We start from the raw sequence: 25,241 nt of genomic DNA, 5'->3' as shown, positions 1-25,241 counted from the left end.
CCCCTTCACTACGCATCATTCCAGTTATTGAATAATACAAGACAAAACAGTGACCTACTTTAGAAGAGCAGATGAAAAGAAAATGAAAACAGGATACATGACAACAGCAAGGAAACCATGGTAACTATGAGAGATGACTGTTCCGCTTACTTTATTTTGGCCAGAACGACCAGTGAGCTGAGCCTTCAGCTCTGTAATTTCAGCCTCTAATAGGCGGATTATTTCTTCATAATCCATCTCCATTCCACGAGCCTGCCTCTGTGCAGCTTCTGCAAGATGAATCCTACTTCGCAGGGCTCTTGCCTCTTCCACTGCTGCCTTGGCTTCCTATAAAATACAAACAAAGTGAACAATTCTCTGATTTAGGTAAAATATTGCTTTTGGCATAGGACTTAAATTTTGGGACTGATGATTAGAGAGTTCCATTTTTTTCTTTCTAAAATTTGTGGTGTGAAAATAAGGGGAAAAGGGTTTTTTTTTTTTTTAAAAAGTGAGAATTTTAACAACAGTAAAGTAAGACAGCCCTTTCCTTGACATTTAACATTTTAATGGACTGTATTCAACAAAAAATAATTGTCAGTTTCTACAGCAAATGAGACCAACAAAATCTAAAGAAATCATGACCACCAAATCAGGTTCTGAGTTCTAGTACACTGATATAAATCCAATGGAGGTGAAAGTGATTTAACACCAGCGTATCTGACATTCATAATGAAGCCTACCATCTCCACACCAGGGGAAAGCCTCCAATTAATTATAGGTATCTGGCTTTCTTATTATTGCCTGAATCCAGTGAATCAGCCCACAGTTTCCACAGTATTTTTTTGTACGAATTATTAACCTTGGTGTCCTGGAAAAATTAAATTCCTTTAAAAATGTATTGCTTGTTGTTTCCTTCCAGTTCTTGTATTCAACTCTTTACTCCTGTATTATTTAAGGAGAGCTTTCTATATAGGAGCCATGGAAAAAAAGAGGAAAGTAGACATAGGGGAAGGCAGGGGAAATTTTATGGTATTTTTCCAAATAAACATTTGTGAACTTTTTAAAATCAAGGTAGATAAATTATTCCCTGCTTACAAAAACAGCTGTGAAAGAATGTAACAGTTACAAAACTTGAACACAGAGAAGTGTGGAGATTCTCAGTTAAGTTTGTCACTGAATATTAATTCACATTAACGTCTGTTAATTTGTAAATTGAGTATTGTTAAATTAAGGGCCTGATCCTGCAAATCTTTACTCATGCAAGTAGTCTTTCAGACTTGAATGGGACTACTTTCATACTCACATGATTATCTGTTTGAAGGATTGTGCCCTAATTTACAAATTATACATTAATGTGGCCCCTAAGTAATTTAAACATTTTTTTCTATATTCGCCACCACCCCATAGAACCACAAACCAGCTTCTCTTCTTATATTGGTGAAAATCAGCAGTTACACTGAAGTGAATGGAGTTACACCAACATGAAAACCATGGTCAGTGAGAAAAGAATCAGGCTCTGTGTCTACCTTTCTGGCTGAGGCCAGGAACAAACTGGTGAGACAATAAATGAAGGCTCCATTCAAAGTCAAAGCTCTCTCAAAGGAGTCCCTTTTCAGGGCCAGATCCAGGACTTTCCACTGAGTTCCGTGGGAGCTGGATCAGACCCTCAGTCCCCCATTCTCAATCAAGTTGGCAGAATCACAGTTTTTGTGCTGTAAACAAAAAATGAAACATCCAATGTGGTATTTTGAGGCTTCCAACGAGTGAATCCTTTAAAATTTCCCTTAAGGAATTAGGATTAACTCTGTGGTTGTCTGATGTTCACTTCACAGATCAGTGGCCACAGATGTAGTCTGCTACTGAATCAAGCCTTCATATGCAATGAAGAATTTCATGCTGTTGTGGGCTGCTCCTAATTAAACCTGAGCATTTTGTGCAGCATGTGTAATGAAATAGGCAGTTCAGTGAATCATATTCAGAACAAAAATTGCCTAGCTAAATATATACATTAGCTCTTCATTTAAAGTAAACCAGCTTTACAAAAATACAGATATAACAAAAGGGATCAATCAGAGAGACAGAGGAGATTGTAAATCTATATCTAGTTTTGTGGCTAAATCTGGTGCAAAATAGGTGTGTAAACCTTGGTGTCCTGTTCATGGCAATAATAGTATTCCATCAAAAAGTTTCTATGACTTTTCAAGTGGATTCAATAGTTTTCTTCACTTCCAATCCTAAACCGCTGTGCTGTGTTGCTGTCCGCTATTCATCAGCCACGATCCTTCCCACCACAGTGGTGAGTAAATAGATTCCAATATATTATACAGTACAAGATTTGAGTTCTATTTCTGCTGGAGTTTTCTCATTGACTTCTATGAGAATATTAATCTGTGGATCAGTCGGCAAAGGGCTTTGGGATGAAATTCCCATTGAAAGTCAACAAGAGCTGTGCTCTAATTCCTCTGAAAATTCTTCTTGAAGAACTTCCTCCTACAAAAATATGTATCAAATGGTATATATATATATATATATATACACACACAGCATCACTGGTATAGTGGAGCTTAATGTAATGAAATTTACTGAAGATATTGCAATGCTCTTCCTCAAATTCTTTATACAGCTGTCAGTAGAATTAAAAAACAAAAACAAACAAATGGCATTCACCGTGCTATACCAATGCCGTTAAAACTTAAAAATTTTAACTTCCTTCTAAGTTTCATAACAAAACAGACATTCCCAGAGAAAGAAAGAAATATACAGTTTTATCAGAGACAAGTTTCTAATTAGTTTAACACACCGTTATCTACATCAGTTAATCTGCTCCCTTACATTTTAAAACTCCCAGGTTAGTCAGTATATCCTTCAAAGTGTCAGCTTTAGACCAAGTAAGTTGCTGATCAAAACGAAAGATATAAACTGTATTTTGTGGTTCACCTGAACCAAAGCAACAACCCATAGTTCTCCTTAGCTTCTTATTAATCTGGAAAAGATTCCCAATTTATATGCATTTACTGAACACCCTTATTAAAGGTCGGAACCACTAGAATACTTTCCCTGCTTTTTAAATTAAGACATCCAGGTAAAAATTCTTCAAAGAAACATTTATCTACGATGCTTAGCTCAGTACCTTAAAGGTTCACCTAGCAAAAACCCTATTCTACTACATGCAATGGGGATTGTATTTGCTCTGTGAGGCCTAAATCGTGCAAAGCAATATGTGCAGATAGCACCTTTTGACAATACAGTGCCCCAAATCCTTTTACTTTGCAGTGCCACTATCTTCCCAATTCTATATCCACCACAGTGCAGATTAGAGCATCTTTGGAGCTGCTTTAACCGGTGCTTCTGGCAGTGGTCCCCAATGATGGGGATAACTGGAGAGCAGTTTGCTCTAGTCACCCCTTCTCCTGGCTCCTGAGCTGGTTTTGTGAAGGAAGGGAGAATCTACATCTGACTCTACAGCTGCTGGTGTCTCCCCAATGCCTGGGAGATTTCTTTCAGGGAAGACTTGGCAATTTCCAACCCCTTTGTGCCATCACAGCAGTGCAAAGAGGAAGTAGCAGGGCATAGAATTTGGTCCAATGTCTTTTTGTATATACTGTATTCTGTTCACTGTTTGCATATTCACAGCTGGCAAGTTTTTACATTTTGATTCTAGCATGGTAACATCAGTTTCTGGTAACAAGCTATGCTGACCAATTAATGAGGTGCATGGTGAAGAGGGAGCATGTAGGGTTCTGATATTGTAGTTGCCAAGGTGAAGTGGCCTGACAACATTGTGAACCACGTTCTATTTCTTCCTTAGATAAAATCTTCCTCTTTGACAGCTGAATTAATCTGTTTAGTACTCCAGCTTCCAAAAACAGTATAACTAACAGTGAACACTCTTCCTTGTAAAAGGAAGATGTTCCTCTAATCTAACTACAAATGTGATTCAATAAAAAGCTGGCAGATAATATTCAAGTACGTTTGTTTATTTATTTGGCTTTATACAAATCATATACAAAAAAGCATCTATACACGTCTTTAGTCTTTTTTGTCATGCATTAAAAACACAAACACTAAAGAAAACAAAAATAAACCCAACAACTTCCTGGAAGACAGGGGAAAAATAAATCATGTCCCAGCTCCCAAATCTCAGGCACACAGGTCCCAATCTTCAAAGCACCACCACCTTGCCCAGGAAAAGACAAGAGCTTTGCAGCATGCCAAATCTGGTCCATTTTGGACAAAATTCCAGAACTGAGGGCAGTTATAGAGAACAAGCTGTCAACCCTCTCATCTACCGAGGGTGCTCCAGCTTAAGTGCCTCTGCTTTCTCAACTGCGGCAACATATCACCGCGAAAGATGTGGTCCCTCAGGCAGGTAGGTCCCAGGCCATTAAGGGTATGTCTAAACTGGAATAAAAAACCCGCAGCAGAGCCATGGCTGTACCAGGTCAGGTTCACAGGGCTCGGACTGTGGGGCTAAACATTGCTGTGCAGATGTTCAGGCTCAGGCTGGAGCCTGAGCTCTGAAACCCCGTGAAGGGCCCTTATGCCTTGGTTAGTGGCACTGGAAAAAAGTTTTCCCGTAAGTTTCTGCATCCTTGCAATCCCCCGCCCAATTTTCAGACCAGCATGGGTTTGACTGTATAACCAACTTAATCTATACCAAGCCACCTTCCCGAGTGACAATAAGCAGACCTAGCAACGTAAAACATAGCCATGTTGGCCTGGGTAAATCTTAACCCAGTTTAAAAAGCTAATTATTTGATCAGTGAACACTAGAATTAGGACTTTTAAGTAGCTGATGTGTTCATCTGGCTGCCAGTAATCAGAATTATATTACAGGTCTGCCAGCTTCAGGGCAGTGCTTGTTTCTGTACTTACAAGCACTGTTGATGTTTGTATATACATGTACACCTGGACCTTTTTGGGCTGTTTACAAAGTTCACAGAGTTTTTTGCTACTGTATGGCTTGAAAGTCAGAATCCTAGAGGCAGTTTCCTTTTAGATACTTTTTATGTATTGTACTATACTGGCCCAGGTCCTCAGCGAGTATAAATTATGACCGTTCCACTGAACCCCATGGAGCTATGTTGATGTACATTAACTATTTAGGGTGAGATCCTCACTACGGCTCCAACCGCTTTACACATGTAAAAGGGCCAGCATGACATAAAGTGGCCCTAGGGCCACATTTCTGATGGGAGGGGTGAGGATTATGTTGAAGATAACCGTATGGCTTCCTTCCCTTCACAAGCCCTGGGTATGCTGGAGCAGTATGCAGAAGGGGAAGTGTCAGGAGTAGGGTTCCAGCATATAGTACTCAGATTCCAAATAGCATTAAGGGCTGTGGGACAGCAAAGGACAGATTGCCATAAGGGCTGTCTAAATTATCATGGAGAGATTCCGGAGTCCTTGAAGCAAATTGGGATCAGAAGGGCACAATGGCGACTTAAAGGCACGTTACCTCCCTCTCCCACCGGGCTATCAGTTCTACGCTGTACTTTAATCTCATCCCTACGTCTTTACATATATAGACATATGGATATTAGCATAATTAATAAGGAGTCTCTAAGGTGCCACAAGTACTCCTCATCCTTTCTGCTGATACAGACTCACACGGCCACCATTCTGAAACCTGTTACTTTAACTGGAGTCAGGCCTTTCTTAGCCAATAACTAATGTACATTAAAATACATCAAAGGTTCTATCACTAAAAGTTTGGGAACAAGTTTTAACAATGTAAACATTTTAAAATTCCTTGGTTTTCCTCAGAAAATAACTATTAAGTTCTCAACAGTAAAAATAAGAAAAACTTGTTTTACTTCTTGATTTTAAAAATGAGAGCAATAAACAATTCTACAAAGGCAGTAACACACTGCAAAGAGGGGGATTCTTGAATCAATAAAAGCTGCCCTTATTTCCCTACACAGCTCAACGGGTACTGTTAAAAGCTCCTTTTCTGCCCTGCAGCCTCTGATTAACATCTTCAGATGGCAGGAGTTTGAAATAGCTTGGTTAGAATAAGGAACAAAAGGTGATAAGGGGCAGATGTAATGATTCAACTGTTAAAATATTTTTTTAAGTGCCCAGAAGAAAAGGGTTTGAAAATATATTTTACAAAAAAATCAAAAAGTCTTCACTGGTTTGAGCTTTGGCCTGCTAAACCCAGGGTTGCTTAGGCCTGCTAAACCCAGGGCCTTGAGAGGGCCATTTAGGGATCTGGGGCAAGAATGTGTCTGGGGATTGGCCCTGCTTTGAGCAGGGGGCTGGACTAGATGACCTCCTGAGGTCCCTTCCAACACTGGTATTCTATTCTATAATGTCTCTTTCTAACATCTGATACATACCAGTACAATTATCTATACCTGCACCCAGAGGATAACCAAGTATTATGATAGCCTAGAATTTACTCAAGTGAATGATTTGCCGTCCTCCTACAGGTCAACGATTGGCCAAGACAGGTTAAAACATTTCAGTTTTGGATTGATCACTACTTTACTGTTTCAGGTCATAACAATGAACTTTTAACAATCCTTAAAATAACTTTTATAAACTCAGCCTGGGAAAAAGTTTTAGCAAGTGAAAGATCAAAGGTGGTTGCGATAGCACAGAGATCTGCGTGCGAAATACTTGTTTCTGGAAATAATTAATTTAAGTATGTGGATGGCTATTCTCAGTGCTCCCAAATTACATATACTCACCAGGGCACTACTTAATTGTAGGCAAGCATTTATAGCATCTATACCCACAACTATGATGTTTTATTTATTCATGGAAAGATATTACAGGAAGACTCTAATCTTATATTATCTATAGGAAAACGATAATCTTCAGTCATTCTGTGCTACACACAAACATTCTATATACAGATACAGAATAACTGAATATTGGAGCCTTCCCTCAGCCAGGGAGGCAATTAATGAGGTGTTTTTGGTATATTCTTTATGATAAATGACCAGCTCAACTGAACACTAATTACATCGATGACTGAAGACAACAGCATTTCTCTGAACATCAAGGTTTCCATCGTTTAATTATTGCTCTTTGATCTTGTTGACTGAAAAACCTTTGGAGGGCATAACAGACCAAAAGGTCAAGGGAAAAGCTGCCACATCTCATGGATTTTTAGACGTCCTTAAATATATACATACACAGCTCATATGCTAAGAATGGTTTAATAGCTAGCGACTGTTCTTTAGTTGCCTTTGACAAAAGAAAATGGACACACACCAAATGCTTAATGAGCATTCAAGTTGTGACTTGTTTTTTTAAAGATACGTAGATTTCATTATAATATGGAAACACCTTCCTTTATAATCCCTTTGTAGCTACCTATTGCAAGAGTCTCATGTTGAATTGATAATACTCAACTGATAAGCCTAAACTATGCAGCATTTTTAGACTATGGCTTCATTGCAAAAAAGATGTGTTTCTTGATGTAAAATCCTAGTGAAGACAAGGCACCCTAGATTTACTTCAATGTGTTTACTTCAAGGTGAAAACCAGATGAAGAGTAGAGGGTTGACCTCGATTAATTACATCAAGGTACAAAGTGCCTGTGTCCATTGGCTCCAATAGGGTTTTACATTTAAAAAGCTATCTCGAGATCATTTTACATCAACATACCTCACACCTTTTTTCCCCACTGAAGACCTCGCCATAGAGTTCTAGGGTGGGTGCTTAGTTTTCAATCTTCTGCACTTAAATCTGGCATCCAAATTGTACATTTCAGTGTTCAAATTGTTAGTTAGGGCCCGCCCAGTCCTAAAACATACTGAGCACCTCTTGTGAAGTTCTGAGCATCCTCAATGCACAATACCTCATAAGGGCCTTGATTCAGCAAAAGCAGCAAAGAATCCTGTGGCACCTTATAGACTAACAGACGTTTTGGAGCATGAGCTTTCGTGGGTGAATACCCACTTCGTCAGATGCATGTTGAGTGCATTGATTCAGCAATGCACTCAACCACATGCTTAAGTCCATCTGTATTCAGGGAAGCACCTAAACGCATACTTAAAGTTAAGCATGCACTAAGTGCTTTGCTGATTTCGGGTCAGAAAGTATTCTGCAGCTTACAGGATCAGACACTTAAGCATCCAAATACATGTTTTAGATGGGTAAGCATCAATTTGGGTACTCAAGTAGAAAGTCCAAAAGTGAAGGTTGAACAGAGTGTTAATCAGATCTGTGAGTAGCCTGGTTTTTCACAGTGTGGGTCTCAGTGAATCTCAAACAATGAATCTCAATATTAATTGAAATGCAGATCCATGTGTTTGCTTAGAATACATATAATGGCAAAATACATAAAATAATATAAAATATAAACAGAAGTAAACATTTCTGTAAGTAAATATTTCAAATATGTTGAAACTTTCCATGATTTAATTATTGCTCTTTGATTTCACTAGCTGTGTCCTTTTCAGTAGTCATTACTTAAAGTACAGCTGGGGAAACCCTACTGTTCAGCACCAGGAGGCCTGAACTTTTCACTGCAAAGCTGACCGTCAAAATTACACGATGACAATGCAGATAGAGAAACAAACACGAGGGCCTCATGTGGTGGCAATGGGCATTGCTATCACTAAAAATACCAAGCACATGCATTTCTGTAGCTTAGGTGTCCACAATGCCTTAACTGAACAATGATTGTCATGTAAAGTATAGCAACATAGCAATACCGGAAATAGCAATTATATTCTAACTGAGTACTGAAGGGTAGCACTAAAAAAAAAAACCCTAACAAATAGTAAAGTCAAAAGTTTAAATCTAATCTCAAAATAAGAACAGAAGAGAAAGGTTTAAACACTTTATTTGGCATTTGGAACAGAACATCTGCTGCAGTCAGTAGGCAGGCAAGCAGCATGCAAGTAAGCAGTATGGCCTGAGAATGTCACGTGGGCTGCAGCTCTGTGCTAACTGGACCACAGGTTGAGAACCATTGGTTTACACGGATAGCTGTGACCAAGCCTCCCCAATAGGGTGACCAGATGTCCCAATTTTATAGGGATAGTCCCGATTTTTGGGTCTTTTTGTTATATAGGCTCCTATTAGCCCACACCCCCATCCTGATTTTTCACACTTGCTGTCTGGTCACCCTACTCCCAGATCACACAAAGAGACTTGCACTAGAAGGGCTAGAGCTAGCAGTAGTAGGGCTTGAGCTAATGTGGACATTCCAGCTCTGGCTCTAAAGCCTAGAGAGTTTGATGGGCTTGAGAGCTCAAATTTCCACCCGAGCTGAAACATCCACGTTGCTATTTCTAGCTTGCTAGCTCGAGCCCCACTAGTGCGAGTCTGTCTACTTGGACTGGGAGACTCATTCACAGCTGCAGCGTAGACATTCTCTTAGATGCTAGAAGGTAAGGATGCCAGTGGCACGTCCACAGTAGAACTTTCACTGTTGCTAGCATGAGTGCTGCAGCAAGAGAGAGATTTCCCTAAACGTCAATATAAGCAAGGTCCAGGAGTCAGTACTTCTAACTGGAAACAGCAGTACTAGAAATCCTAAAAACGGCATCACCAGAGTTCACTGGAGTGTACTTAAATAGCTATGGCCTAGCCATGACCTCCCTGCCCATCTGTCCCCTACACATCAGTGCTCATGTGTGAGCAGAGTTTTGCTCACTTTGCTAAGCACTGTGCATGTCTTTGCATTTCCTACACGTGGCTACCAGGGCCTCCTCTCTCTCTCCTCATTATCTCCCTCCTTAAACATTGGGTCTTTCCAGGAATCTCATAGACTTTAAGGTCAGAAGGGACCACTGTGATCATCTAAGTCTGACTACCTGCACACTGCAGACCACAGAACCTTTCCTATCTTGTTCTCCTCCCACCTGTCACGCCCTCCGCATTCTCCCTTGGCTGGACTTTGTGCAACGTCTTATTTTTTGTATGCTCTTGGGGTAGAGATCTTCTTACACTTTGCGCAAGATGCTGGTCTTCACTATGGCCCCTTTATGTGTACGCAGCCATGAGCTGTCCCTTGCATTTACACTCTGGTGTAGCAGTACGGTGGGAGAGAGAGTGGCTGAAGCACTATGAACTCAAGGTATTCAGGCCTGTAGAGCAGTCCACAACAGCCCAGAATCTGGGAGGAACAAAAGGTGGTATAAAGCTACATCTGTCCCCTCCTTGCCTCAGAATCATCTTCTCTCCTCAGCCTCCCAAAAAGAACAGTATAGAACATGACCCTGCAGTTGTAAAATTTCACATAAATGCATGATAGTACTGTATATAAATTATTTGAATGCAATAGATTTGTAAAAAAATTCCATCGGAATAATTGTTTTATGTACAAATGTGAATTTAAAACATAATTTATTTTCAGAGGAAAGCAGACTAAATCAATTAAGAAATGCTCTTTCTCCACCCTCAACCCCCCATAATTAAAAGCAGGAGGTCTGATGGCAGAATGAGAAACATTTACATTCATTTTAGCTGATTCAAAAGCTATACCTAAACACACACATTTCCTTTTGCAATAATGTACATATTAATTGTGTTTACCTACAAGATTTTTAACAGTACCATACTTAGGATTTTTATTTGTACAGCATTAGCAAGAAAGAATAAGATCACTTGAAGAAAGGCTATGTTCAGAAGTTTGAAAGACAGCACCTTTTAAGCCAACTTAACCCTCTACACTTCTGAGTCTATTTTTGTATTTTATGAAAATTTTGTCATTATGCTGCCACTGAAGAATCAATACAGCTATGGAAGAGGGTTCTTTCTGGCTTAGCTTACAATTTTGCTTTTTATGATGACCAAAGTTCTCACTGCAGAATTCTTATTTCTACTAACAATCATCTGTACGACTCACAAAAATACAGCGGGATTTTCATACCCCAGGTTGAATATTTAGCACTTGCAGATAGAGATTATTTTATAACTTGAGAAAACTGAGCAGATCTCATATAACTCAGAGGGAATTAATGTGGCGTTTACCAGTGAAATTTTTGCTGCACTTTAAATTACGTTTTAACTATCTTCACCAAAGTTCATGAAAAAGCAGACCGAAAACATAAAGGGCTAATACTCAGTCTGACACTCTGGGAATTACCTGCTCAATCACTATTTGAAGATAATGGGAGATGTGCTGTGAACATCTGCCCCAGTATCCCTCATTCGCTCAGGCAAAAATATTTCCATCTACAGGGTCTGATATTTCACTCAATCGTATTACTTTTATGTTAGTGTGACTCCAACGAAGTGAAATCAGTGTAGCAGAGGGGAAAACCATGAAGTGCACAAAGAATTCCACCCTCTCCCCTGCACAAAAAAGGAGCTATTATTAAAAAAACTCTTCAGAATCACATTAGAAAACCCCACAACAACATACTTGTTTAACAGTTTGTAGCTCCTCTGTTAACTGCTTTCGTAGATCTACAGATTCACACAATTCTTCCTGTTAATAGAAACAGTAACTAATTAGTTATGCAGCAGCAAAATGAGATCCATGGAATATGGACAGGTACTATGTTCTAGCTACAACATTCAACACAAATAAAACGACTACCTTAGTAAAGACTGGGACCAGACCAAATCTTAATCTCTAGAGCAGTGATCCACAACAGGTGGCCCCATGGGCCAAATATGGTCCACCAAGCCTTCCTGTGTGGGTCCGCCAGATAGTGCTTACTTTGCACTGGGGCTTGGCAGTTCATAGTCCTGGCACATCTGGGCTTGATGAATCAGTTACCAGTCCTGGCGTGGGCAGCAGGAGCCAAATGCTGACCACAGTGCACCCTTTCAGTGCTGGGGCTGCAACTGCTTCACCCACACGTTCCAGCACCCATGCTTCGCTATGCCCTTGTGCAAGGCCAGCAGCATGCTGAGCCTGCCCAATGATCAGCAGGTGCAGCTATGGCTAAACATGCACAAGCTGAGTTTCTTCTTCCTGGGCAGTGAGTCCTTTGGGGTTGGGTCCACGACCACGTGGCAATGCCCACCTGGCTTCTAGGGGGGCTCCCATGAGAAATCCACAGCGCCCTGGAAGGCTCAGAGACCCGGGCCTGGCAGCAAGGAGAGAGGTGAAGTATCAGGAACTGGGGATGTGACTGTGCACCCAGGGCACAGCAGGGAGAGCTGGGCACTGGGGCAGAAGGGAGGCCCTCTGGCAGGGCTCCACCATCGGAGGCAGATCAGGTGCACAGAGCAGTCTGAGTGGGGTGCTCAAGATGCATCAGCTCTGTGCTCCAGCCAGAGAGCGCTGACCCCGCCATGATGCCTGCGATCCCAGCTGCTGCAGCCCCCTGCTTATTCTGTCCCATGCAGTGGACCTGTCCCAGGAGGAGGTGAGAACTGGGCCTGATCCTGGACCCCCTTCCGTGAAGGGTAGGTGCTCTCCTCCACCCCCTGGGATTCCAGTCAGGCAGGTACCCCAACCTCAGCATAGAGCAGAGCAATCCAGGTTCAGGTAGTGGGGATTGTCTCCTCTGTATATGGGAGCAATGATGCTTCAGGCAGGGAAGAAAATTAACACTCTCCCCATCGCACTGGCACTAACAGAACAATGGAGATAGATGGGGGGCAGTGCTGCTCTCCCATGTCCCGTGCCCATTTGGAAACCAAAGCACAGGTAATAATGTTGATTTATAAACTTTGTTAAAAGATAGAAACACTAATACTTATGTTACAATCAAGTCCTTTATTGAGTGGCAGCTGAATTTTTTATTTTGTTAGCCTTCTATGCCAATGGCCCACCTCTTGTCGTAAAAGTCTAAAATTGGCCTACGGGTAGATCTAATTGAGTATCACTGCTGTAGAGGTTAATTTTTTAGACAGTCTAGTGATTTTGTCGTTCATTTATTCCTTTAGACAAAGGGTTTTTTTATAGCTTTGGCAAACCTCTGTGAGGCATAAGACTATATTTAGAAAACACAATGTAATTTATTGTATTGATTTGTAGATATTGCTTTAAAACTCTATTTAATTTTTCAAGAAAACAATACAAACATCCTTCAAATTTTACTTCATTTACCACTATTGTGTAATATATGTAAAGTTATTTTTCCATTAAATCTTTGATCATTTTTTCAATCATTCTGAAAACACTGGAGGTGTGTTAGATTTCCATTTTCAGAGAATTAGATGTTTTGCCACTAACAGAGATGTCAGTCTCCATTTTCTTGCTTTTCTCAGGGAAACTGTTCTTCTACCAATTCCAGTAGAGAGATTTTTGCAGATGAACAAATCTTTGTGTTCAGAACTGTGAAGAGACCTTGGGATATATTGCACCAATATTAACTGTAATATGTCGTATCTCCAGCATTTGCTATGGTTAGCAAATACAGCTTTTCTGTAGGCACTCTGGTGTCAGGTAATATCTTTTAAAGACTTTGTTGTGTAGAAATCATAAAGATGACGAGCTGGACATACTTATGATATTCTGCCATATCTTTACCCAATATTCTTTTGTCAATAATAATATATATAAATATTAAGCCATAGGTATATATAGACTGAAAGATGCCCTTATTATTATCAGCAAACATCTAAAAAAATCCTCTAATGGAGGCATTTTTCCATTATCTAATAATAGCAGCTGTTATATAACTATGTGGTAATCTATAAAAAATGTGGTAAGAAATGGAAGGAACCTAATGCATCAGTAGAAATTAAATCTTCTCCTGTATAGATTTGTTTTTGTATCCAAATGTTTTAATATTTGTCTGTACTGTGAATTAAACACTTCTGAGTTTTCCCATGTGAGATTGAATATTGAATTTGAAAAGTGTCAGTAGAAATTCACCTCAACTTGTACTTAATAAAAGATTCTCTCTTAAAGGATAGTGGTAAGTGTACAGAGATCTAGTAATGTCTGCAGTGCACCGAAGGGAGTAGCTAAGGGCATGATCCAAAGCTCATGGAGGTCTTCCATTCATTTACTGACCAAATGGACTATTATTCAGACTCTTAATAATTTTCTGTGTTGAGCCATGATGGCTATAAGATCCTGGGTTAGTGTAAATCAGTTTTGCTCCAGTAAAGTTAATAGAACTATGATGATTTACACCAGTGAGGAACTAGCCTATACACACACAGTCTTATCTGGGATCACACAGAAACACTTAGGGTATGGCTACACTTACAGCTGTACAGCGCTGGGAGTTACAGCTGTCTTCGTACAGCTGTGTAGGTACAGCGCCGCAGTGTGGCCACACTGACAGCTACCAGCGCTGCAGTGTGGCCACATGTGCAGCATTTGCAGCGCTGTTGGGAGTGGTGCATTGTGGGGAGCCGTGCTTTTCAAAAGACGGGGGTCGGGGGGAGCGTGAGGGAGAGAGAGAGAGTGGATTTTTGGAGCTGTCAGCTCCCTGCCTTGCAAGTTCTAAGGACTGGAACATACACTTCAGCAACCTGCAATCATTTTAAAAGTTTCGAGCCCTTCCCCCACCCCTCTTATTCACTAAATGCAAATTATGCACTCCAAGCTCCAACACGGACTCCCCCCTCCCCCTCCACCCTGTGGCTTCTCTACTCAAGCAAACAGCTGTGAACATTCCAAAGCAATTCCCCTGCCTCCGCCGGCTGGAGCAAACAGGAACTGTGTTTGTTTTTTAGATAAGCAGCTCCAGGGAGCCCGGAGTTCAGCCACTCTTCCGGTTTGTTGTGAACAGGCATTCTGGGATACCTCCTAATACCCTGGAGGCCAATTACAGCGCTTTTGGTGGCCACACTTGTGGAGCAGCACTGCATCACCAGCGCTGCAATCGTTACACCCCAAGCAGACCAAGTGTTTAGCCAGCGCTGCAGCTAGGGAGTTGCAGCGCTGGATGTGCCTTGCAGGTGTGGACAGTTACTAAGTTGCAGCGCTGTAAACCCACCACCAGTGCTGCAACTCTCCAGTGTAGCCATGGCCTTAAAAAGGTAAGGTGAGCAAGAACAGATGATTCAGGAGACTGCTATCAGGATACTAACTGATTGGCCTATAGCTAACTGGTTGAAATTCAGATCAGATAAGTAAGTAATGAGATTTGGTCCTATCTGACAGTTTTACGTAGCTTGTGTGAAATGAACTGGTAGTTCCACTCAGTTCCTATTGTACGGTGACTGTCATAAAAAATCTGTCTTCAAATTAGCACGCATTGGTAGGTTCAGCAAAGAGAACGATCCACTTTTTCTAGCCCACCAGTGGTCCTCACAAACAAGGATGAGGTCACTTCCTATATAGTGGCAGAACTTCAGTCTCTTGGGCTGCCAACAGAGCACCTTCCACATGCAGTGGTGCACTTAAAATAATTAAAAAGAAGAGATAAAATGAATTGGTTAGAAGAACATTATGTATTTTTAGTAGTAGTAGTCACACACTGTATAGCCTGTAACGCCTATGATGAACACACACTGAAACGCCTCTCTTTCCCCCTTCAGGAAACAAATTAGCTCTTAGTACCTTCTTCGCATTTCATTTATGTGGCAGTCAAATGAATAAATATTAAACAGACCTAGTTTACTGCATGAGACTGACACTTCAAGGACAATGGTTTCTTTGGTTGTCGTTCCTGCCCACTGACATCTAAAAAATCTCCAAAACATTATTTACTTTGTACTGATTCAATCTAAGAATTAAAATCAAAATAAACAAATTACTTGTTCATCTGATAAGTGAGGGTTTTTTATTTGTTGACACAGACTTTTATTAAGAGATTAGAAAAAATGTTCACATATTTAACAAATATGGTGTTATGGCATTTGGACAGCTTGAAAGACTCATAGTAGGCTATACAGTGCTCTCTCTATATTCTTAGATTGCTAATTCCAATCCAACTCAAATAACTAGTGGCTACAAATTGAGAAATGCTCATTGCCCTGTGTGGAATGAGACTGGTTCACTTACCAATGGACAGTTGTCTACATCACAAAAACCACCACAACTCCCACTAGTTGTCACACTAGTAGTCATAACTGAGAATGAGTATGGAGATTGAGCTTGTCTTTTACCCCACAGATGGGATTTCCAGGTTAGGTTAAGGCATACAGGCAGGCAGGGCCGGTGCAACCACTTAGGTGACCTAGGCAGTGGCCTAGGGCACTAGGATTTGGGGGGCGCCATTTTCTTCGGCAGCAACCGTTGTGGTCAGATCTTCGGCCGCCCCAGTCGCCGCCGGCATTTAGGCAGAGGGATGTGGGGCAGGGGAACATGGGGAGGGCCGCCTGCAGCAAGTAAGGGGGGGGGGGGCGGCATGCAAGGGAACTCTCCACCCCAGCTCACCCCTGCCCCACCTCCTCCCCGAGGATGCTGTGGCTGCTTCACTTCTCCCGCCTCCCAGGCTTGCGGCGCTAATTAGCTTAGGCGCCACAAGCCTGAGAGGCAGGAGAAATGAAGCAGCCACCGCGTGCTTGGGGAGGAGGCGGGGCAGGGGTGAGCTGGGATGGGGGGGTGCCTCAGGGCAGAGGGCGGGGAGCTGCCATGGGGGGGACGCCTCAGGGCGGGGGCACGGGCACAAGGTGGAAGTTTCGCCTAGGGCGCGAAACATCCTTGCACCAGCCCTGCTGGCAGGTCATGACTGGGGAGAGTTTGCACTGCTACTGCCTCTTTGCTGTACTTGTTTTGAAGATAGATGACTAAGTCTCCGATTCTGCCAATCTGGCATATTTCATAAATATTAAAAGGTGATCAGATATTGTGATGATTGGGGCCACATAAATTTCTAAATAAATCAGATAAATCACATATACACAATGTACCTCTGTGAAATGTCTCTAGTCTAATTTCCCCTGACAGTCAGGCTAGAAAAAAGCACAGGCACTCAGTATAGGGAGTAAAAGTCAATTTCTGTATAAACACATTATATGCATATGCCCTTTGGATACCAGTGAATACTACTCTCTCTTGTAACGATACTTTTTATGCTATACACATACAATTCAAATTCAGGTTAAATGCTATCTTTCCTTAAATGAATTATTTCATTTTTTTAAAGTGTTCAGAATTAAATATTACCTTCAATTTACTTATTTCTTTTAAAGCTTCATTTCTTTCTCTTTTAAGTCTTTCCACATCATCCATTTCCAAAGAATCACAGGATACAAGCTGTATGAATTAAAATATGAAAAAAGGGGCAAATTAATAGAAACTAATATTTGATTAAATGCATCTATCACAATGCTGGATCTCTTTAACAATACAGTATTATTAAAAGAAAATCACAAGTAGAACTGATAAGGAACTTTTTTTAGCCATTACAAATTAATGAAAATACAATTTGTTTCTCCAAAATATTGTAGATTTTCGGCAACCAAATATGAAAACTTTCAGTTTGGAACAAAAAATAATAATAATTTTTAACTGACATTTTCTGACCAGCTCTAGTCACAGGTTTTCTAGCAATGAAAAATAACAACTTGCTTTGCTAAAATGGATTAACAAAAATTATCCACAAAAATTTCTCAGAAAACAGTGCCAATAAATCTGACTACCTTCCACCTCCTATTTTATCTCAGATAAAGAATAAATTACATTCAGTATTTCTATCCCATCGGGGTTCTATGTAGGCCTTCATTCTTAAAAATCACCTCTAAAATAAAGTGATTTCCAAGTGCAATAGAGGTCCAGATCACTGTGCCACATAACTGGTTATTACTCACACTGCAGAAAGCAATCAGCAGTCCCATCAATAAAATACTGTTAACCACTCATACCAATTCACAACATATTTATGTGAAATGCTTCCTGCAAACTAGGTTACTTTAACAAGGTTCCTTAGGAACTAGGTTACTTTAAAGAAAACCACGATGTGAAACTCTTTGAAAAATTTGTCCAAGAATTGGAATAGTTTTAAGTAAATTAACCTTTGTTAACTTATTCTTCACAATAGAGAAATACTACTGAGCTCTAGCAGATACTTTACCTGTGAATCTAATAAATTGGCAATTTCACTGGCACCAAATGTTATAGGTCTTTGGCCACCCCCTGCTTCATCCAACTGCAAACAGAACAGATTTCTTGCAACCTGAACAAAATCTAAAACAGAGTTTAGTTACTGTAGTCTGTGGCACCAATTTCATAGGAGTCAGTTTGTTTTTCCCTAGTTTAAAACTGTTTGCAACTACTATTAAAAATGAATGCAATGCTTCTGTAAGGTGCTGGTCTGACAGCCTAAATTATGGAGCAGCTGATACTAGAAATTCTACAATTCAGTTGCTGACATCAAGAATTAGAAAAATTAATTTTGATTTAGGTTATTCAAGACATCATTTTATAGAACAGCTGGATGACATAAACTGGAGACCTGACACATAATTCCTTTGATTTATTATGCAATTTAAAAATAAAGAAATGTATACCTGTATTTTTATTGATTGATTTGAAGCCCACTTTAATTTTTAAGAAATTTGGAGAAGAAAAATGGTTAACTTCTAAGGTTTGTGATGCCTAAGTTAGCAGCAGCTAAAATGACACTGCATGTTTCAATCTCATGACTATTTCTTAGGAAACTATTGTACAAGAAATATTGTTTAGAATTAAGTAGTTTGCAAAAATGAATTTGCTATAGATACTTTGTGCTTTTATTTTTGAAAGAAAGCAGTGATTTCTTAAGGACTAAAACCATTTTCATTTAAAAAAACCCTCAGACTTAATAATAATACCCTATTTTCAAGGCAAAGTTGAAAATTCATTAGTATAAGTGAGAGCACAGTGCACTCAAGGTCTAGTGAGCTAAAATGGCTCTTCATAAAGGAGAAATCTGATTTCCATTACAGATGGCTAGTTCCAGAATTGTAAGTTCATTGTTAAATAGTAGAATCACGATCTCACCTCACCATGGAGAACTGTTTTTATTATAGTAATAACTTACATTGATGGGAAGGTTATTATAACTGAAAATATATAAACTGATATTATAAGCTCTCTGCTTCTATGTTACATTATTTTCCAGGGCACTCTGCAAATGGTTACCTCCAAAAGACACTGTCCCTTTAGCGTCTTTCTGTAGTTGGTGCCTTAGGACTCGCTGCTGTTCGTCTGTGGGCTGAATCCCAAGATAATTTAGTGCCTAGAAGACAAAGAGTTATTTAAAAAAAAAAAATAGGGATGAGAGATCTCTGCCTCAAATGGGGAAAAAGGCCTTTTCATTATAGCTCTCCTTCACTAACAAGTTGTGTCTTGTGTGGTCACTGTTTCTTAAACTTCCTCAAAGACAGATAAATAAGAAAGATGACAGAATGAGCTCTGGTGACTCCTGAGTGTAGTTGTCTTTATTAATATGTACTACTTGTGTACAATTTTTCCATGATCATCATATTTTGGTCTGAAAACATTAAGGTTAGAACTATCACCACGTTTATATTATTGTCATCACCATAGTATGTGAATGTTGGTTTACAAAACTATCAGAAGCTACCTGACGCTGAAGAAACTCTGACTATACTAGGCCAAGGAAGGAAAACGGGAAACAGTTGCCACACTTATGCCCATGATTCCACACAATATCCCTATTTTGACTTACTCGGATCTTCAGCACAAAGAATTATTTCATATCAAGTTTCAGCATTTGCTTTCACTCACAGATTTTGTATTTATTTGATTTTTTGTCAAGTTAAATGAAATCTGGTGCTAGTATTTTTGAGTTATGGGGAATTATTAGTTTGTGTACCTCAAATAGCTTTTACAAGACTGTGTTTAAAAAAAAGTAGTAAATAACCCAGCACACATTACACAGCATACAAGATAATGCTGATATATTTATAACTGGTAATGGTTTCTTTATAGTGTTAATGGAAGTAGGGAGGACTAAATATAATGGAAGGGTGGAGTACACCTGAAAATTGCATATAGATATAATAATTTGCAAAACAAACCATTCAATGTCATGTAAACAATCCACAAATGCTGTATCAAAGACAAAGTATGCAATAAAGAGCCAAATATTAATGTAAATTAAGTTATATGCAGTAGTTAACTGAACCAAAAAGACATACAGGTTTCAAAACATGAAAATGAGTGACTATTTTTTCAAGACAGAAATATAATCAGTTAAATCCTTTAGATTGTACTGAAGCTTGGACTTCTCAATTAATGAATGATAAAAAATCTCATATTCTAAAGACATTTCTTCAAAAATTTTGAATATTGCACACAAAGATGTTTATCATCATAAATCATCATTAAAGGGACAGCCCATTGCTCATGCCTGTTTTCCTTTAAATTTTATTAAAATGGCTGAGATAAAGTAAATACCATGGAAATAGTTTCTGGATAGTAGCACAAAACAATAATTTATGATAAAAGCAAAATGCTCAAGAAAAAGACCTGCTGGTCAAAGCCTGGCCCAACAAAAACTCAAGAACATGCATACTTTAAACATGCGAGCAATCCTACTGCATACAAAGGGACTTCTTGTGCTTGTACTTAAAAGTCAAATACGCATGTAAGTGCTCTGGCTGGACTGAGGACCAAAGTGGAACTTTCAAATGACAGCATGCCCCGCTGTTTTTCTTAGACCACCTGCCTTGGGACTGTTTCAGATTTTCCTCTCTCAGGGCAGCGCTGTTTTTAAACGCCCCCACCTACTGTGTGTGTGCATGGGTTCAATTTCTATATTGCTTGATAATTTCTTTGTTTCAGAATCCATGTATGAAGTTTTCCTTTGCGCTAAGACTGTTTGACAGCTGCTTCCTTGTTTGGTAGGTAGACCCATTCTGTCTCAATAGCTTGTAATCCCTTGTCTGCTTACTGTCTCTCCCTATAGGTGAGAGTGTTGAAACCATCTGGAACTCTTCTAGTAGCGGAAATCTATCACGCCATTTTAGCATGCCATCTAACTTGGGGCATATAATCAGATTTTGCGTTACAGGCCAATAATTATTACCGAGCACTTCCACATTCATCATATGTTCATTTCTCCAGAATATTTTCAGGTATGGAGGGATAAGATAGAACAGAGGTGGGTAAACTACGGCCTGCGGGCCACATATGGCCCACGTGGCCGTCCTGCCTGGCCCCTGAGCTCCTGGCCAGCCCTGGCCCCTCCCTTGCTGTCTCCTTTCCCCCGCAGCCTCAGCTCGCATGGCTGGCTCTGGCCAGGCGGCGCGGCTCAGGGGCAGATTTACCGGTGAACACAGAGTGCCCTGGCACAGGCCCTCCAACAACAGAGGGACCCAGGGCCAGGCACTCGGGCAGCTCAGCACTGGTACACCGCCCGCAGGGGGGAGGGGCTGCACTGCGATGGCAGGGGAGCAGGCGGTGCGCATGGCAGGAGTGCAGGGAACGCGGGCAGAGGACTCAGGAGGAGCACCGGGCAGCTGCGCAGCCGGCCAGAGAGAAGCGGTGCTTTGAAGGGGAAACCACCGCTTCTCTCTGGCTGTATGGCTGCCCCTGCTCCTCCTGAGTCTCCGCCCATGTTCACGGGGCCACATTCCAAAAGGGGCTGGAGGAGGGTTCCAGGGGGGCGGATAGGGGCAGGGGGCAGTCAGGGGAAAAGAAGCAGGGAGGGTTGGATGGGTCAGGGGTTCTGAGGAGGGCAGTCAGGGGGGAAGTAAGTGGGAGGGGGCAGAGGGCAGGCTGTTTGGGGTGGCACAGCCTTCCCTACCCGACCCTGATGTGGCCCTCGCGCCAAAAAGTTTGCCCACTCCTGAGGTAGAAGATGGATCAGGCATCTTTAAATGGGAGAGAGACTAAAACAGGGAGGGAGGTTGGTTGGAATAAAGAAGACTAATGCACCTCATCCTTATAATCTGTTATCTTTCAACTTGATGCATAAATTACAAGCTGTCAACTGGCCATCAATTTATATGGGAAACATGCAAGATGGCTCTCACTTCAAAGGCCAGGGTACCAGATGTCTAGACAGGTGCTTAACTTCAAGCATATCAATAGGACCTACCTATGCACTTAATATTGACCTATCAACTTCAATTCCGCAGTGGTAGAGATGTGGACAAGAGGACCCCAGAGATTTTTTTCCCCTCCTCTTTACCATGTATTATTAGCTAGATGATTTTAATGGTCTCCTGGCTGATCACCTGAAGACAGTTTTCACTGTATAGCTACATTTCCTCCAACTCACAATTAGATCCTCTTGCTCCAATGACCTGAGTATTATTTAAGGTAAAGTAATGCTAACACTGCAGACTCCTCTACTGCAGTCTCTACTGGAATGTTGAAAGGGATCAACTGAACTTATAATGCAGTCTAGCATTCTCAAATGAACTCCAAACCATAATTAGAAGATATTTTTGTTACTCTGAACACTATTCCTTATCTTTTATCCCCTTATTGACACTTGTTTTTTATGATCAAAACAAGAAACAAATAAAAATGTTCATAAAAATATGCCCATTTGTATTTCCTTCTGAAATATACTATGTCATGCAGGAGAGATAAATAAAAATGATAGATCAAACTATTGCATGCTGACAGTGCCAGGGAAAATGAAAGAATCAATTTAAATATATACTGCATGTTTCAGCAAAAATGTATGTAACTGATCTGCACATCTACAGTATTTCTGTGCATCTTATTTCCTTCTGCATTTCTCTCATCTGTTTTTCACTTTTCCCACATGAATCTTGTCCAGGAAGTTACTTCTTTGTAGGCGCAATTTCTTTGGCTTCTTTCATCTTCTTTTACCTCATCATATCTTCATGTACTCTTGTGGGTATCTCAATATTTCTCTCCTTAAATTTTAACTCCCTGCCTTCTTTTAATAAATAAAATAATGAAATAATAATAATAATAATAATAATAATAAAAGACATATGTATGCATTTACTTATTCTATTTATGAGCCTTTGGCACTTTGTTCATTCCTCCGTACCTAGCTTTTATTTCATGTTGTTTATATTCTTAATGTTTTGGCTACAATTTTGTGCCAGAGACTCCACAAAGTTCACTAGGGACTTTGCTATTGCTATCAATTTTATGTGGGAGGCACTCACAAACTACAGGGATGGGTGGCAGTATAAAACCCAAAGGAAGGAAGGATGGATAAAAATGAGTGAAATTCCTTTTCAATATCCTCTTTCAAAAGGATGCTCAGAAAATAATGCAGTTAAAAATTAAATCGGTTAAAAATTAAATGGGTTGACCCAACCAGCTATTTAACTATTTGCCCAATAAGTAAAGTCAGATATGTATCCAGAGCCTGAAAGAGCTATACATTTGGGAAGTAATCAGTTCTTTTTTACCTATTTATGCAGTAGTCAAGCTAGACATTTTCTTTAGACTTTTTACATTCACCGATTATGGAAAAAATAGAAAACAATATTAAGCGCTATTTACCATCTCCAGTTTCTCTGCTTTGAGACGAACAGTGGGGTTCAGAGAAATCTTCCTTTCTTGAGGTCCATAATCTTCAGTCCAGTTGGAAGCAACAGCTAAGAGACAACAGATTGTACATTCATTGGAATTTTAATTGGATTTTTCCCTCCGAAGAATGTATTCTGAAGTCATAGATTCATAGACTCTAGGACTGGAAGGGACCTCAAGAGTTCATCGAGTCCAGTCCCCTGCCCTCATGGAAGGACCAAATACTGTCTAGACCATCCCTGATAGACATTTATCTAACCTACTCTTAAATATCTCCAGAGATGGAGATTCCACAACCTCCCTAGGCAATTTATTCCAGTGTTTAACTACCCTGACAGCTAGGAACTTTTTCCTAATGTCTAACCTAAATCTCCCTTGCTGCAGTTTAAGCCCATTGCTTCTTGTTCTATCATTAGATGCTAAGGTGAACAAGTTTTCTCCCTCCTCCTGATGACACCCTTTTAGATACCTGAAAACTGCTATCATGTCCCCTCTCAGTCTTCTCTTTTCCAAACTAAATAAACCCAATTCTTTCAGCCTTCCTTCATAGGTCATGTTCTCAAGACCTTTAATCATTCTTGTTGCTCTTCTCTGGACCCTCTCCAATTTCTCCACATCTTTCTTGAAATGCCGTGCCCAGAACTGGACACAATACTCCAGTTGAGGCCTAACCAGTGCAGAGTAGAGCGGAAGAATGACTTCTCGTGTCTTGTTTACAACACACCTGTTAATGCATCCCAGAATCACGTTTGCTTTTTTTGCAACAGTATCACACTGTTGACTCATATTTAGCTTGTGGTCCACTATGGCCCCTAGATCTCTTTCTGCCATACTCCTTCCTAGACAGTCTCTTCCCATTCTGTATGTGTGAAACTGATTGTTCCTTCCTAAGTGGAGCACTTTGCATTTGTCTTTATTGAACTTCATCCGGTTTACCTCAGACCATTTCTCCAATTTGTCCAGATCATTTTGAATTTTGACCTTGTCCTCCAAAGCAGTTGCAATCCCTCCCAGTTTGGTATCGTCTGCAAACTTAATAAGCGTACTTTCTATGCCAACATCTAAGTCGTTGATGAAGACATTGAACAGAGCCGGTCCCAAAACAGACCCCTGCGGAATCCCACTTGTTATACCTTTCCAGCAGGATTGGGAGCCATTAATAACTACTCTCTGAGTACGGTTATCCAGCCAGTTATGCACCCACCTTATAGTAGCCCCATCTAAATTGTATTTGTCTAGTTTATCGATAAGGATATCATGCGAGACCGTATCAAATGCCTTACTAAAGTCTAGGTATACCACATCCACCGCTTCTCCCTTATCCACAAGACTTATTATCCTATCAAAGAAAGCTATCAGATTGGCTTGACATGATTTGTTCTTCACAAATCCATGCTGGCTATTCCCTATCACCTTACCACCTTCCAAGTGTTTGCAGATCATTTCTTTAATTACTTGCTCCATTATCTTCCCTGGCACAGAAGTTAAACTAACTGGTCTGTAGTTTCCTGGGTTGTTTTTATTTCCCTTTTTACAGATGGGCACTATATTTGCCCTTTTCCAGTCTTCTGGAATCTCTCCCGTCTCCCATGACTTTCCAAAGATAATAGCTAGAGGCTCAGATACCTCCTCTATTAACTCCTTGAGTATTCTAGGACGCATTTCATCAGGCCCTGGTGACTTGCAGGCATCTAACTTTTCTAAGTGATTTTTAACTTGTTCTTTTTTTATTTTATCTTCTAAACCTACCCCTACAGTCCTGCTGTTCAAAATAATTCTAGCTAATCACATGATTGCAGGAATGAACTCTAATGTTTATTATGATGTTTTTCTTAAATGCTAAAAGGAACATTACTAAAATATTCATTAAATACCCAAAAAGGAAATATAGACACTGTTAAGCCATTTCATAATTATCATCATAATGGGAGGGAAGATTAACAAAAGTTATGTAGCATGAGGTCATGTCGGAACAGAAAAACATGGCTGACACTACCTTCTGTCATGGAATACATAC

The 25,241-nt window shown here is 40.3% G+C and overlaps 1 protein-coding gene across 10 annotated transcripts in view; it reads right to left on the bottom strand.

Annotated features, from left to right (window-relative positions):
* The window catches only part of STXBP4 (syntaxin binding protein 4), a 134,444-nt gene that overhangs the window by 69,631 nt on the left and 39,572 nt on the right, over positions 1–25,241 (bottom strand). For 9 of the 10 annotated variants that reach the window (XR_007768873.1, XM_050920106.1, XM_050920105.1 and 6 more), the window contains 6 exons: positions 23,198–23,292; positions 18,875–18,971; positions 17,826–17,938; positions 16,919–17,008; positions 11,315–11,380; positions 151–327 (listed from right to left, as the gene is read on the bottom strand). Coding sequence is in view for 9 of the 10 variants with exons in the window: in XM_050920106.1 (XP_050776063.1) it covers positions 151–327; positions 11,315–11,380; positions 16,919–17,008; positions 17,826–17,938; positions 18,875–18,971; positions 23,198–23,292 (638 nt within the window). In the remaining variant the exon portion in view is untranslated. The remainder of the gene's footprint in view (positions 1–150; positions 328–11,314; positions 11,381–16,918; positions 17,009–17,825; positions 17,939–18,874; positions 18,972–23,197; positions 23,293–25,241) is intronic. The other variant, XM_050920108.1, reaches the window with a different exon arrangement.

Source organism: Gopherus flavomarginatus, chromosome 12, assembly GCF_025201925.1.
Source record: "Gopherus flavomarginatus isolate rGopFla2 chromosome 12, rGopFla2.mat.asm, whole genome shotgun sequence".
Taxonomy (NCBI): Eukaryota; Metazoa; Chordata; order Testudines; family Testudinidae; genus Gopherus; species Gopherus flavomarginatus.
This window is presented reverse-complemented; position numbering and strand designations above follow the sequence as displayed.